General features: G+C 43.4%; 1 protein-coding gene across 4 annotated transcripts in view; it reads left to right on the top strand.

The window, feature by feature from the left end:
• The window catches only part of LOC141112215 (AP-2 complex subunit alpha-2), a 199,269-nt gene that overhangs the window by 79,193 nt on the left and 103,978 nt on the right, over positions 1–16,098 (top strand). For all 4 annotated transcript variants that reach the window (XM_073604817.1, XM_073604816.1, XM_073604818.1 and 1 more), the window contains exons 5-6: positions 13,832–13,961; positions 15,473–15,574. In XM_073604817.1, coding sequence (XP_073460918.1) covers positions 13,832–13,961; positions 15,473–15,574 — 232 coding nt within the window. The remainder of the gene's footprint in view (positions 1–13,831; positions 13,962–15,472; positions 15,575–16,098) is intronic.

Below are 16,098 nucleotides of genomic sequence, written 5' to 3'. Positions count from 1 at the left end.
GAAAATTCTGAAACTGGACAGAACAGTAGCCTCTCTCCAGTGCAATCAACAACAGGTTTCCAAAAGGTTTCTAATGTCAATGCTAGGCCTTCTAACCTCTACCCTCCCAGCAGTGCAGTGGGCAGGTCTACACTTTCGTCCCCTGCAGACGTTTGTACTAAGGGTGTGGGACCACAGTCAGAGGGATCTAGACACCTTAGTAAACGTTCCTCATCAAGTAAAGAGCTCTCTGGTGGTGGAGGAAGGAAGCGAACCTGTTGCAGGGACGTCTGTGGCTTATTCCAGTTTCTCAGGTAGTAACCACAGATGCAAGCGGCAAGGGCTGCGGGGCACATCTGGGATCCCTTCTAGCACAGGGCACCTGGAAGGACGATGAACTAAAAAGATCGTCCAATTGGAAAGAGCTGAAGGCAGTTGAGCTAGCCCTCAGATTTTTCAAAAAAGAACTCCAGGGCCAGCACATCCTGGTGAGGTTGGACAACTTGTCTGCCATGGCCTATATAAACAAGCAGGGCGGCACAAGAAGTGGAGTCCTTCTGGCCCTAGCAACAGACATTCTAAGCTGGGCCGAGATCAACACTCTCTCAGTAATTTTTCTGAGAGGGGAGAGGAACGTGATAGCGGACTTTCTCAGCCGAAGGAAACTGAGGGAGGGAGATTGGGCCCTCAACCAGGAGGTCTTCAATCTCGTATCTGAAAAATGGGGACCCCCGGAAGTTGACCTTTTTGTGTCAAGAGAAAACTCAAAAACCCACCGTTTTTTCTCCCTAAATGGAGAAGGAGCAATGGGGGTGGATGCGTTAACCCAGAACTGGCATTTCAGAACATGTTCTGCCTTCCCTCCTTCAGTATTACCGGCAATTCTGAGAAAGTTTCAGCTAGAGAACACCTCTCTGATTCTAGTGGCTCCACATTAGCCAAAAAGGGCATGGTTTTCGGTTCTCAAGCAACTGGCAGCGGAGCCTCCCCTATTCCTTCCACTTCAGGAGGATCTCCTCTCATAGGGCCCAGTGCTCTGTCCACAGGTACACCAGTGGAATTTAGCGGCCTGGCTACTGAGGAGGGTTTATTAAAATCTAAGGGATATTCGGAGAGATTAATCTCCACCCTCCTCAATAGTAGGAAAAAGGAGACACGCTGGATTTATAAAAAGGTCTGGCTACGTTTCAACGAATGGTGCGTAGAAAGCTTTTTCTCGGTGCAGAGCCCCATAGCGGTGTTGGAATTTCTGCAGTGCGGGGCAGACAAGGGTTTATCCATAGGTACCCTTAAAAGTCAGGTGTCAGCTCTCAGTGCTTATTTAGAAAGATCTCTGGCCACCAACCCATGGGTGGTCAGATTCTTTAGAGCCCTGTCTAGACAGAGACCAGTCCGTGGTCCACCCTTTCCCAGGTGGGACCTATCTTTAGTCTTGCAGGGCCTGACAGGAACCCACTTTGAGCCTTTGGATGGATGTTTGCTAAAGGAACTAACCTTTGAAGACAGTATTTTTAGTTGCAGTGACAACTGCCAGGAGGGTCGGTGAAATTGAGGCTTTATCAATTAGACCTCCTTTTTGCGTTATTTTTTCAGACTGGATAGTTCTCAAGACTGATCCAGCGATTTTGCCTAAGGTAGCTTTGGGATTTCACAGAAGCCAGGAAATAGTCTTACCTTCATTTTGTCCCAACCCCTCAGGAGAAGGGGAATTGAAATGTAACTTTTTGGCTATAAGGAGATTTATCCTACAGTACCTAGAGCTGACCAAAACAGTAAGAAAGTCGGACTCTTTATTTATTTTGTTTTCTGGGGCCAGAAAGGGATTCAGAGCATCTCGACGCACGATTGCCAGATGGCTTAGATTAACCATTGGCCAAGCATATGCATTAGCAGGGAAGGAGATCCCTATGGGTATAAAGGCGCACTCTACCAGAGCTATGTCAACTTCCCAGGCAGAGAAGGCTGGAGCAACGCCAGAACAAATATGCAGGGCAGCAACATGATCCAGCTACTCCACTTTCGTAAAGCTTTACAGAGTGGACCTGGTGTCGGCAGGTGAGCAGGCCTTTGGGCGAAAGGTTTTGCAAGCTGTAGTCTCACCCTAATTGGTAAGTGCTCGTTTATCCTCTCATAGTGGCTGTCCTGAATGACGAAAAGGGAAAATTAAAGTTACTCTTACTAGTAACTTTTCCTGTAGTCTTTCAGGACAGCCCTAGTTACCCACCCGAAACTTTGGGGGGTCTTATAAAAGACCAGAACGCAGCATCATAATGATATTGGATAGTATGTTATTAATGTTTTCTTGTGTCTCCCCAGCTGGCCGGAGGTGATCTTGAAAAAACTGAGGTCCAGCAGGGGAAGTAAGAATTTATGGGCTGGCGTAGTGTTTCCTAGAGGAACAGGAGGAGACTATCTCTCATAGTGGCTGTCCTGAAAGACTACAGGAAAAGACGTTACCGGTAAGCGTAACTTACATTTTTTCTTGTACAAATGTTTTTATTGAACAGAAATATCAACATATCAGTACAAGTAAATAATGAAAGACACATTATGTGAACATACTGAAACAGCTTATAACATCACAAACATAATAGTGAACGGCGTTAGGATCCGTATCAGATCTCCAAACTGCAATTGGCTTCTTGTGGTAGCAACAGTAAACATATCTATGGTGAGACATTGGATTGCGCCACTGTTATAAAACGAAATCCCTAATTTTAAATAGTAAATGTGGTGAGAACTGTAAAAAGAGATGATTATGTTTGAAATATAGCAAATTATAATAAAAAAAGGAAAAAATAAAATAAATAAGAGTGTTTTCATATTAGCTCACAATGTGTGTCGATGGCCCACAGAACATATCTTGTGGGCTATAGAAACTGAATAAGGGAAAAGGAAAAAAGGAAGAGAATAAGAAGAGGGAGAACCAGAGAAAGATTAAAATAGAAAGATAGGTCATAAAGAAAAATGTAAGTAGTTGTAAAAAGAGAAAGAAAGAAAAAAGGGGGAAATCCACGGGGTGGGGGGGGGGATGGAGCTATGTTAGAGAGAGAGAGAGTAGGTTAGAATCAAACCAAGATGGATGGGAGTACACTACCCATGGCTGCCAAACTCGGAGGAATTTATCATGTGTATCGGATGCCACGGCCGTCAGTTTCTCATTAACCATAATATCATTTACCCGGTTTTTGACAGCCTCGAAACTGAGAGCGGGAGTCTTCCAGGCCCTTGCTATGGTTAATTTAGTTGCAGTAAAGATATGGGATGCCAAATGGCGTTCTGGCCCTAATAGCTCAGCTATCGGTTTCCCCAATAGAGCTTCAAAAGGATCCCTCTTTATATTAGTATTGAAGAGGTTACGAAGCAATGCATAAACTCTGACCCATAGCCTACAGACCCTAGGGCACTGCCACCAAATGTGTGCCATTGTACCTTCATGAGAACACCCACAAAAGCACAGCGGGGAATATGTTGGGATAAAACTCGCCAATCTGGCTGGAGTGTAATACCATCTATAAAGTACTTTATAGGCATTTTCCAAAAAGAGTACATTTTTGGAGCATTTGGAGAGTGAGATGGTCATGATCTGCCAGTCCTCCGGGTCCAATCTCCTCCCCAACTCCGCCTCCCATTGAAGGTGATAGGGTCTCAGGGGTGGTCTCTTGGAGCCTATTATAGCCGTATATATTAAGGAAATCAAACCCGGGGACTGGGGCTGCGATCTGCAAATGCTTTCAAACGGAGTTAACGTATAGGGGGTTGGTTGATATCTTATTAGGGATTGAAGGAAGTGTCGAATTTGTATGTAACTGTAGTGTTCCCTAAGGGGAATGTCATGGGAAGAACGTAAAGCTGCGAAAGGTATGATTTTGGTAGGGGTGAACATAGAATGGACATCAGTGAAGCCGTTTTCAGTCGACCACGAAAATTGTAACGGATTATCGCATCCAGGTGGGAATAATGGGCATTGAAGGAGACGCAGCAAGGGAAGATGGGGAAAAATTAAGCCCGCAGAGTATTTGACTGAGTCCCATGCACGCAGAGAGTGAGCTAAACATGGGCCCATAGTGTTAGGGCGATGGGCTTGAGGAAGCCAAGGAAGGGAAGCCAATGGTATTGGATCTGAGTCCACCATATCAATGGTGGCCCATAATGGCATCTGCTGTTTCTCGTGGAGGTGGGATAATGGGGCAATGGTCGCTGCCGTATAGTAAGCTTGAAGATTGGGCACCGAGAGGCCACCATTAATTCTACGTGCATACAACACTTGTCTCTTAATTCTAGGTTTTATTGAGCCCCAAATGAATTGCATAATTTTTCGTTGATGTATACGAAGAATATGGGAAGGGACCTGAACCGGTAAGACCCGAAAATAGTAAAGCAGCTTTGGGAGATACGTCATCCCGAACCATGACAATGGAAAGGTGGCCCAGGAGGATAGCAGGGCCGATAATTTGCGGAATAGTAAAGGATAGTTGGCCTGGTATAAAGCTGAGTAATTTGAAGTAAGCCGAATCCCAAGGTAGGGTAATGCTTCCAATCACTGAAAAGGGAATGTGGATTGTAGGGCTGCCAGTTCTGAGGCGGAGAGGTTGAGTGACATTGCTCTGGATTTGGTGGGATTGACTGCTAGGCCCGAGAAGGTGGCAAAGGTATCTAAGAGTAAAAGCAGGTTCGGGAGGGAAGTTCTGGGTTTAGTGATGGTCAGTAGGATGTCATCCGCAAATAGTGATAACTTATGTGAGGTGCCTGCCACCTCGACTCCTGCTATGTCCGGATGAGATCGTATGGCCTCCGCTAGGGGTTCCAGTGCCAAAATAAATAAAAGTGGGGAGAGTGGGCAACCTTGACGGGTACCCCTTGTAATAGGAAAAAATGCTTGACTCAAACCCACAGTATTTCACTTTAGCTTGAGGAGAATCGTATATAGCGGAAACCCACCTCGTAAAAGAGGCCCCGAATCCGTAACGTTTAAGTACCTGTATCAAGTAGGGCCACGATAAAGTGTCAAAAGCTTTGTTGATATCTAATGATAAAAACATTGTTTCTAGGGATCTATTGTGGACGATGTGTTGGATTTGAAGGAGGCGGTGAATGGCATCACTAGCCTGTCTCCTTGGGACAAAGCCCACTTGATCCTTTTTTATTAAACGTGGTAAAAAAGAATTGAGGCGATTAGCTAAGATTTTGGTTAAAATTTTCATGTCGATGTTGATTAGTGAAATTGGCCGGAAATTAGCCCAAGATGAGTGATCTCTGTCAGGTTTAGGGATCATGACAACATTGGCGGTAAGCAAGTTAGGCGTAAATGGGCGGCCTTCCTTGACTGAATTATACATATTTGTTAGGTGGGGAGCAATAACATCTGCTTTTTTCCGATAGAATAGTGCCGTAAAGCCATCAGGGCCCGGTCTTTTACCCACCTTCAGTTCTTTAATACACTGGAGGACTTCCGAGACTTGTATGTCCCGGTCCATCAAGGATGTATGAGCTTCAGACAAGGAAGGTAGAGATAAATTGGTCAAAAAAGGTTCTGGGTCATGGGCGGGAGAAAGGTCAGGTGCAGAGTATAATTTAGTAAGACGATACCGGAACTCCTCCAGTACTCGTTGTGAATTACCGGTAAGAGTATTGTGGCGGGTATGTAATGTAATGGGAGCAAATTTAGGAAAGAATGTACGCAATTTATTTGCAAACATTGCATTTGGTTTATTGGATTTGGCATACCATTTTTGTCGGGTCCATCTTAACGTACGTTCCACTTCATCCGTCAAGCATAAATCAAGCTCTGTACGGGCCTTATCTAAGAGTTTGCGATTAGCTGGGGAGGGGGATTGTTTGAAGATTTTCGCTATTGTTTCCAATTTATCCTCCAGGTCATGACGTACCCTTTCCCTTTTCTTTTTTACGTTTAGAGGCCAGGAGAATAATGTGACCTCTTAGGACTGCCTTATATGCTTCCCATAATGTAATGGGAGACGAAACGGAGCCTAAATTCAATTTAAAATATTCTACTGAGGCCTTGTGGATATCTTTAAGGATCTCTTTGTATGACAAAAGGGAGTCATTCATCACCCAAGAGGAAAATTGTGGTTTACAGAGTAAAGATTTGCACACCGTAAGAATAGGATCGTGATCTGACCATGGAACCGACAATATGGAGCTGGAGTGTATTAAAGGAAGGTGTTTGCGGAGAACGAACATGTGATCAATCCTGGAATGGGAATGATGGGGGTGGGAATAATGTGTGTAATCTCTGCCCCTGGGATGAAGTTCCCTCCAAACATCTACTAAGTCATATTGCTGCAGTGAATGTTGAAATTTTTTAGCTGCGGGGGCAGGGGTTTTGTGATCTGAGGGGTAATTGTCTAAGGAAGGGTTCAATACCACATTGGAGTCTCCCGCCAAAAGCACTGTGCCTCGTTGGTGAAACTCAACAAGGTGCAGACATGGCTCAGAAAAGGTCCCGGATTTTTATTCGGGGCATAATAAGTCATAATCGTAACCTCTGTATCTTGGATGGTTCCTTGGAGAATTAGGTACCTGCCATTTGGGTCTGATATCTGTTTACTGCAAGTAAATGTGACCGACTTGTGTAGGGCAATCATGACACCCCTCTGCTTGGTAGGGGCGTTAGACAGAAAAACATGGGGATAATCTGATGCAAAATATTTGGGGTAGGAGGAGGATGCGAAATGAGTTTCCTGCAGACAAGCAATATCTATTTTTTGTTGCTTAAGGTACTTGAAGATCTTGACCCTTTTTTGAGGGGAATTCATGCCCTGGACATTCAAGGACAACCAGTTTGTCATTTAAATGGGGGTGGGGGTGGATTCCTGTACATTGTTCCAGCCGAACACCCCGTGGATTGAGAAAGAGGGGAGAGAAAAAAAGTCAAGAAAAAGACCAAGAAGAGGGGAGAAGAAGAGAAGCAAGACAAAAAAATAAGTGTATTGAGGAGAACTCGAAAAAGAGCAAACCCCTTGAGTATATTTGCTACATTTTGTGGGTTGTGCGACCCACAGGTGGGTGGGAGCCTGGCCAAGGCAACCGTCTCAGCCAAGTGCCAGCACATAAGGGGGAGCAGTGGTCCGACGGAACCACCGGCCTATGTCATAACATTGTAAACTATTAATTAAAGTTATGCACAGAATCTAAGAAGATTCAAATGGACCATTTAACTAGAACCAGCATAAGCAACAAAAATCAAACATATAAAACAAAACATTTGAAGGTAAGATTGTATAAAATCCCCAGGCCCTCGGAGACGGCGGCTAACCCACCATCACCCTCAGGTAAGCATGGAGACCAGCCCGACCTTACTGCGCCAGCATCCTCCCCGAACCCTCAAACAGGGCCGCGGGTCCGCCGCGCAGAAGCTGAGGCCACAACCAGATTGGTAAACCAATAACATTGCCTTAGTAAGGTACACATACCCCCCTCCCCCCACACTCTTCGTAAAAAAAAAAAAAAAAAAAGTTATATAAAAAGAAAAAAGAAAGAAAACAAGCTCAGAAAAAATTATTGAAAAAAATAAAAGTCACTCTTTCAATCTTCGGTATATACATTGTGTGGGGAAATGACAGACAAGTCAGTCCGTGCCCGTGTCTCTGGACTAAACAAAAGGGTATCTATGTACACCCTCGCCGCCATCTCACAAATGGGGGGGCCAATTTTGGGTGTTAAATGATAACTCCGGGGCAAAGGACTAAGGAAAAATCGAAGTGCAAACAAATCAATGGTGGGGGGGGGGGGCAATTCCAATAGTTACCATGTGCATAGGGAAATAAACTGTCAGGATAACTACAATCCTTGGTTGTGGCATGTGGGCTGGTAGGAAAGAAAAAACTCAGGAATCATAAAAGTAAATTCCAAGTACCTTCAACCATTCGCAGACTTAAGAAAGCGTTGGGCCTGTAGATCCCTCAAGGCCTGGGATCCTGGCTGAGAGCGTTGTGAGGATTGTCGCGGAGGTCTGGATGGACCCGGTCTGGAAGAAGAGGACGATGATGACGTTACCGGTTGGGAGGCAGGGAGGTCCAACTGCAGATCCTGGAAGTGTCTTTTCAGGTCAGCTGGGGAAGTAGCGTGAAATTGGTGACCCAAGTGGGAGAAGGAGAGCTTGAAGGGGAATCCCCATCTATATTTGATCTCGTGGGATTGAAGGACCTGAAGATAGGGTTTCAGGCCTCGCCGCCTGGCTATGGTGACCGGAGACAGGTCTGCAAACAACTGAAGAGAGTTACCTTGAAAAGAGAGGTCAGATTGATTTCTTGCCGCTTGCAGAAGCTTCTCTTTAGTACGGTAGTAATGGAATTTGATGATAACATCCCTTGGAGGGCCTTCTGAGGGTTTGGGTGCCAGGGACCTGTGAATGCAATCAAATTCGAGCCTCTCCACTGGGATCTCGGGGGCCAATTCTTGAAAAAAGGCAGTGGCAGTGCCATGCAGGTCGGTGATGCGCTCCGGGATGCCGCGTAAGCGTAAATTGTCCCTGCGGGCCCTATTTTCGGCATCCTCCAATTTATCTTTCAGGGTCTCAATCTCGGTATTCAATTTATCAACCTCCTCCTCATGACCCTCAAGGACCGTGGTAGCCAGGTCCATGCGTTGTTCTAGCTGGTTGGTGCGGTGGCCTATCTCTTTAAGGCCCCTCACCAGGTCCGAGGAGAGCTTGCGGGATGCTACTGTGACTTCGTCCCTCACAATACTGCGTAACTTGTCCAGCAGAGTGTCCGGGTCTGTGGGAACAGGACTCCTCAAATCTGTAGGGAACTGATGCATGCTGTCCACCGGGGAGGCCGGGTCCTCAGCAGAAAGCTGTGTGGCATCATCTGACTCTGGAAGCTCAGACGCCATCTTAACTTTCCCCCTGCCAGGCCCTGAGGAGAGTTTGTGTGATTGCCTGCTCTTGGGCTTGTTCTTTGCGGGTCGGTACATTACCGATCGGTGCCCTAGATGATCCGGAACCCGGGGAGGGGTGAGAGCTGTGTCCCTGCTCTCTCATGTGCTATCGCTGGCCGGGTAATAGTTTCCGTCGGCACGGAGCTGTGGAGTCAAGCGGCCATCTCCGTCGCTCGCGCGCATGCGCCCCAACTTAAATTTTTTCATTATGTAAAATAGGATTTTTACTCACCAAAAAATCCTTTTCTTGGTGTCCATTGAGCGACATAGGAAGTCTAATACCTTATGGGTTATACTTTCCCTGTACAGGAGGATTGAAAATTAATTGTAGGCCAGCTCAGTATAACACCACCCACTGCCAACATGCCTCGATTTTTGTGGAAAAACCATACTAAGAGCATGATTATAGACAGAAGGGTCGGACCTGTGTCCCTCAACTTAGAGAGTGATTTTGCAGTGAGTGCAAAAAGCTTATGTTCGTTCTTGTCGCTTGAGGAGCACAGGAAGTCTTTCATCTTGTGGACCTCCAAAAGTAGTCCAGTTGTGGGAGGTGGGCAACAATTTAAATCGCTGTCAGGTCCAATGTGAACGATTGAAGAAGAAAAAAAATAGAAAGGGACTGCCTGCAGCTCAAAAGCTGCCTGAAAGACCTTATACCCGAAGCTGGTATCATGAGATCTGCCACCTCCATCTGGTAGAAAAACATGAGAATAGAAGACCGGGAGGCAGCCTTGCATTAAAAACAGATGCTTGATTCCATAAAAATCAAGAGCTACAAATGATTTCTCCATGATTGTTGCACAACCTATTCCATTTGGTAACTTGGGCACTTGGTAAATCCTTTTACACAAATATTGCGGTCCTTTTCAGGACCTTTGTGAAAAACACAACCTCCCTCAAAAGGACCTCCAGATCCACCACTATGCCTTATCCTTTGCACCTAATCTTCAATTTTCCAATTTATCCCCATTCAAAAGACTTGTCTGAAATTAAACCTTTTTGGGATGGCCCCCCAATGAAATGTATAAACTATTGAATGCATATACTATGGAAGCCCTAGGAAAACACTGGTGCATGCTTAGGTGGGAACAGGCCATTTGGGATGAGGAGCTATGCATGACTCAGTGGCAGATTATATGGTCCCAAACTAACAAGAGTTCAGTATGCACTCTTTAAAAAGAAAATACATATAAAATACTTTATTTTTGGTATATGACCCCCCCCCCCCATCTTAAAGCTATGCATCCCCTAGCTTCGGATCACTGCTGGCGATGCTGTAAAGATCTTGGTACCTTGTTTTATATTTATTGGCAGTGCTCATCATTGCATCCCTGGAAGTCATTACTGGAAGTCAGTACAAGACCTCCTTCAAAGGTTCATAGAACTAACCCTTCTCTTTTTGTCCTAAGGTCTTTTTTATTAGGGCTACTTCCAGCCAAATTATCTAAACTTGCTAAAATGTTGCCACTTCATATCTTGACGGCAGCTAGATGCCGGATGGCTCTCCAATGGAAAAAACACACCACCGTCCCCTATTGAATTATACACTAGGATTAAGAATGTAGAGATTATGGAGGCACTGATCGCTTGTCTCACTGACGTGGTCGAGCAGCATAATGCCGTCTGGGAGCCTTGGCAATGGCAAGAAGAGCCCTCATGAGTAGAGTGTTTCATTGTCTGCAGTGGCGGTGTGCTCTAATTCCAGGGAACTATGAATCTAGGACCCTTCCTATTTTTCTCCCGTTATTCTTTCTCTTTCTTTTTTTTTTCTTTGTTGCTAGTTTTTTTTTTTTTTTTTTTTTTTTTTTTTTGTAGCAGCCACCTCTAGATATCGTATAACGCCTTGGGCAACGTCCCCGTGTTTTGCTGAATCTTGATTGGTTCACTTGGGGACTGGATCCAGTATCTTGCGTACATGCAGCTAGACTGGTCATTGTGTTCCATTTTTTTGTAGATGCCTTGCTACTGTGACTCATGTATATTCTCTAGATACAGTCAGGTCCATAAATATTGGGACATCGACACATTTCTAATCTTTTTGGCTCTATACACCACCACAATGGATTTGAAATGAAACCAACAAGATGTGCTTTAACTGCAGACTTTCAGCTTTAATTTGAGGGTATTTACATCCAAATCAGGTGAATGGTGTAGGAATTACCACAGTTTGTATGTGTGCGTTCCACTTTTTTAAGAGACCAAAAGTAATGGGACAATTGGCTGCTCAGCTGTTCCATGGCCAGGTGTGTGTTATTCCCTCATTATCCCATTTACAAGGAGCAGATAAAAGGTCCAGAGTTCATTTCAAGTGTGCTATTTGCATTTGGAATCTGTTGCTGTCAACTCTCAATATGAGATCCAAGGAGCTGTCACGATCAGTGAAGCAAGCCATCATTAGGCTGAAAAAACAAAACAAACCCATCAGAGAGATAGCAAAAACATTAGGTGTGGCCAGATCAACTGTTTGGAACATCCTTAAAAAGAAAGAACACACCAGTGAGCTCAGCAACACCAAAAGACCCGGAAGACCACGGAAAACAACTGTGGTGGATGACCGAAGAATTCTTTCCCTGGTGAAGAAAACACCCTTCACAACAGTTGGCCAAATCAAGAACACTCTCCAGGAGGTAGGTGTATGTGTGTCAAAGGCAACAATCAAGAGGTGACTTCACCAGAGTGAATACAGAGGGTTCACCACAAGATGTAAACCATTGGTGAGTCTCAAAAACAGGAAGGCCAGATTAGAGTTTGCCAAACAACATCTAAAAAAGCCTTCACAGTTCTGGAACAACATCCTATGGACAGATGAGACCAAGATCAACTTGTACCAGAGTGATGGGAAGAGAAGAGTATGGAGAAGGAAAGGAACTGCTCATGATCCAAAGCATACCACCTCATCAGTGAAGCATGGTGGTGGTAGTGTCATGGCGTGGGCATGTATGGCTGCCAATGGAACTGGTTCTCTTGTATTTATTGATGATGTGACTGCTGACAAAAGCAGCAGGATGAATTCTGAAGTATTTTGGGCAATATTATCTGCTCATATTCAGCAAAATGCTTCAGAACTCATTGGACGGTGCAGATGGACAATGACCTGAAGCATACTGCGAAAGCAACCAAAGAGTTTTTTTAAGGGAAAGAAGTGGAATGTTATGCAATGGCCAAGTCAATCACCTGACCTGAATCTGATTGAGCATGCATTTCACTTGCTGAAGACAAAACTGAAGGGAAAATGCCCCAAGAACAAGCAGGAACTGAAGACAGTTGCAGTAGAGGCCTGGCAGAGCATCACCAGGGATGAAACCCAGCGTCTGGTGATGTCTATGCGTTCCAGAATTCAGGCTGTAATTGACTGCAAAGGATTTGCAACCAAGTATTAAAAAGTGAAAGTTTGATGGTTGAATGTTAATCTGTCCCATTTACTTTTGGTCCCTTTAAAAAGTGTGAGGCACATATACAAATCGTTGTAATTCCTACACCGTTCACCTGATTTGGATGTAAATACCCTCAAATTAAAGCTAAAAGTCTGCAGTTAAAGCACATCTTGTTCGTTTCATTTCAAATTCATTGTGGTGGTGTATAGAGCCAAAAAGATTAGAATTGTGTTGATGTCCCAATATTTATGGACCTGACTATATATCTCTGTTGGATTGTTAGTTTGTCATGGATTTTACATTATGTCTTCTGTTATGTATTTTTCAATAAATATAAAATTTAAAAAAAAAGATACATAAGCAGTCAAAGTACACCTTGATAGTGGAAGGGAAAAAACTGAACCATAAAGAGGAAGTAAACCCTGCAAAAAAACAAGTTTTCCCCTTTCCCTGCAAAGTAAAGGCATAATGTGCTAGTATGCGTCACATACTAGCACATTATGTGACACCTGCAAATGAAGCCGTCCCTGCTGCAGGCCGCATCCATCTCACCCGTCTTCCTTCCAGGGCCACGGACTCCGGCTCTGTGACTGGCCTAAGACGCGTCCCGTCACTCCTGCGCACACTCGCCTAAAGAAATGGCATAGGAGGCCATTTCTTCGGAGCACATACACTGATGACCTCATCAGCACAGTAAATATCTCCTACGGCGCATGTTTAGAAGATATTTACAATACCTATAGGTAAGCCTTACCTATAAGTACCAATGTCTGAGTTTTTCAAACTCTTTAAGACAAGACTATTGGATGCTGGTTTATCTGAACCACTCAGAAGAATGAGAACCAAATCGCCCTTCAGAGTTCATCTGGGATGACCAGAAAGAGTCAATAGCTGAAGGATAGACTCACGGCTTGAACAGTAGTCAAACAAGGAAAAAAAACTCCCCTCAGAAAACTAAAGCCAGTCTGACAAAAGATTACCAAGTTGAGGAAAAGATTAGAAATTGCCTTGAATCAGGAAAAACACCTGGGCCTCAACTCAGCTGATCCCATTACAAGCCCAAAGGGAACTGGGGTTCCGCACATGGAAAGGCTGACCGGTCAGACGCTCGCCTCATAGAATCAATGACTTTCAGTCAGTTTAATGCTGCTGTCTTAGCCAATGAGGAAGAATCCCCGGGAGAGCCCCTGCTGTTATGACATTTCTAGATTGAGATGGGGCTCAGGTAAGTATTTGGGGGACTGTTTTAAAGTAAGCCTTGGAATAAACTTTTTACAATTGGGCTTTAAATTTAACTTTTCTGCTCTCCTTGATGTGAATAAGCCAGTGTCTTATTTTATAAAGATTGTTTCCTGTTTCTCAGCAGTTTAAATAAAATTGATTGCTCAATTTATTACTATATTTTCGCCATATTATAGTATCTTAAACTGTAATAAACTATTTTACGCCTGTAGTTTTTTGCTTATGTTGAACTAATGTTCTTGAATATTCACATGAAACCTGTATTTTTTTTCAAGTTGGCTTTGATTTGCTCTATACAGCATCTCCACTTAGTATTTTCTGTATGTTACCAGAGACACCATGGACAGCGTTAAACAGAGTGCTGCCCTCTGCCTTTTGCGTCTGTACCGTACCTCTCCGGACCTGGTGCTCACAAATGAGTGGACTTCACGAGTGGTTCATCTGCTTAATGATCAGCACCTGGTAAGGCAGTCAGAAGCTGAGCTTGTGTTTATTGACATTTGTGTTCTTTATTTTATTACCTGAAAACTAAATAGGTCTCATTCTAAAACATTTATGGGTGTTCTCAAAATCTGTATGTTGCATAAGGTTACGGTACTTGTAGACATTCGATGGAAAACCATTTTTTTTAAAAGCTGGTCAGGTTTAAGAAAGTACTTACATTTTTTTTTTATAGTGCATGTTAAAACAAAAATGTGGTGGCTGCTAGTTTTTCTTTCTCTTTTTTATTTATTTATTTTTAGACTATTTTTATTCTAGTTTACAGCTAACACATATCCTGTCCTCGGGTGGCTATGCTCATTGGCTCCACTGAGGGAGGTGTGGTTGGCACTTGGCTGCTCTGCACTGCTAACTCCTACATAGGGAGGTGTTCTTTTGTAGTTCACAGAAGGTAGCTGAGACAACTAATAACATTTTTGATATAAAGTTAGAAGCGTTCTGCTGTATACTATTATATAATTAGTGAAGCCTGTACTGTATACACAGGAAGAATAATGCGCACACAGAATGGTTGGTTGCGAGAAAGTTCTCTTGCCTATTCAGTAACTTTCAACAGGTTTAGCACGGTTAAAAGACCAAGTTGGATCACGTGTCAGTTGCCTAAAAACAATACAATTCTGTGCCTTAGTAGACAATCAAGGTCAATACTGGCTATGTGCTTACAAATACAAAAAGTTTTCTATTTTCTCATGAGCATGCAGCTGAAGAAAGGAAACTTTGAGAGAACCCTATGTTTATAACCAAAAGGAATAGTGCCTCTAAAGCATATCTTAGCTAGGCCCACTTCCTTGGATATATCAGTTCAGTGTACATGATGGAATATGGACAGTGGAATTCAGTAAAATATTTTGTGTATTTGCAGAAAATGCACCTTGAAAATAGAAGGTAGATAGAATAAGCCTGAAATGGAACACTAAGGCAGCCACCACATTAAAAAAAACAGTATTGAGCAACATATTACATTTTTGATTTTGGGCTTGGCTATCATTTCATTTTCTTTTACTAGACCCATACATCCAGACCTGTTGTCCTGGATAGTTGCTAATTGGAGTAGAAAAAAAGTGGCCAATTACCTGTTCAATAAAATAATTTCTTGGTGATTACCTGAGGTTTCAGTTGTTTGTATCCTGTGAATGGCCAATTATAATTCAGATTGGTCAGACATTTTATGTGCATTGGTAAGTGCATACAGTTACAAGCTTTTCTAGTCTTGTCTAAAGTTCTTTTGCGTGCTTAATTCCATTGAAAAAAAGTCTAATTGGGCACCACCTTATGGAGAAAACAACAAAGTTGTATCCACGTGTGCATAACATTCCCCCATAAACAGATTTTGGGAGAATGCTAGGGGGTGGGGCTTGACACCTTCCCATTCATAAATTTCGTCAGTGATTGCACTTTAGTCTAATGGATTAAACTTGTATCTTTTTAAGGAAAATATGAATGTAATGAATCATCCTTTATTTCTCTTGCAGGGTGTAGTAACTGCTGCCACCAGTCTGATCACCACCCTGGCACAGAAGAATCCTGAAGAATTTAAAACTTCAGTTTCGCTGGCTGTGTCACGGTTGAGCAGGGTAATTATGAACCTCTTAACATTGTTTGAGTCATACTTCCAGCCTTTTCTCTGCTTGATGTTTGCTATGTTTGATTTTATTACAGCCTTGCTTCATAAAATATATTCTGGCTTTTTAGCCAATATTATATCCATATTTAGATATATCTAGTGACAAGGCATAGTTCAAATGCATATATAAATGGAAGGTATGAATGTGAACCCCCCAATCCAGTGAACTTGGAAGTGCGTGTCAGATAGTGTCCACCACCAACGAGTGAACTTCAGACTCGCCAGAACGAACGGCTGCTGTCACAGCAGCAAATGCTCCTTTTAAACCATGAGTAGAACCATGAGTAAACCATAAACCATTAATAGAAAAACCTCTGGAGATATCGCAGCATACTACTCCCACAGGCAGCTCTAGACTGAGTCCAGCTGAGAACAAAAAAATTCACTAGGAGCCCAGATGGATTTTCCTAGTGTGGTAAATTTTATTGTTCCAGTAGTAAAAAACATAAAACAGGATAAAAAAAACACTCGGAC

The sequence above is a fragment of the Aquarana catesbeiana genome, linkage group LG11, assembly GCF_042186555.1.
Source record: "Aquarana catesbeiana isolate 2022-GZ linkage group LG11, ASM4218655v1, whole genome shotgun sequence".
Taxonomy (NCBI): Eukaryota; Metazoa; Chordata; class Amphibia; order Anura; family Ranidae; genus Aquarana; species Aquarana catesbeiana.
Note: the sequence above shows the minus strand (reverse complement) of the source record. Positions and strands in the feature narration are given on the sequence as shown.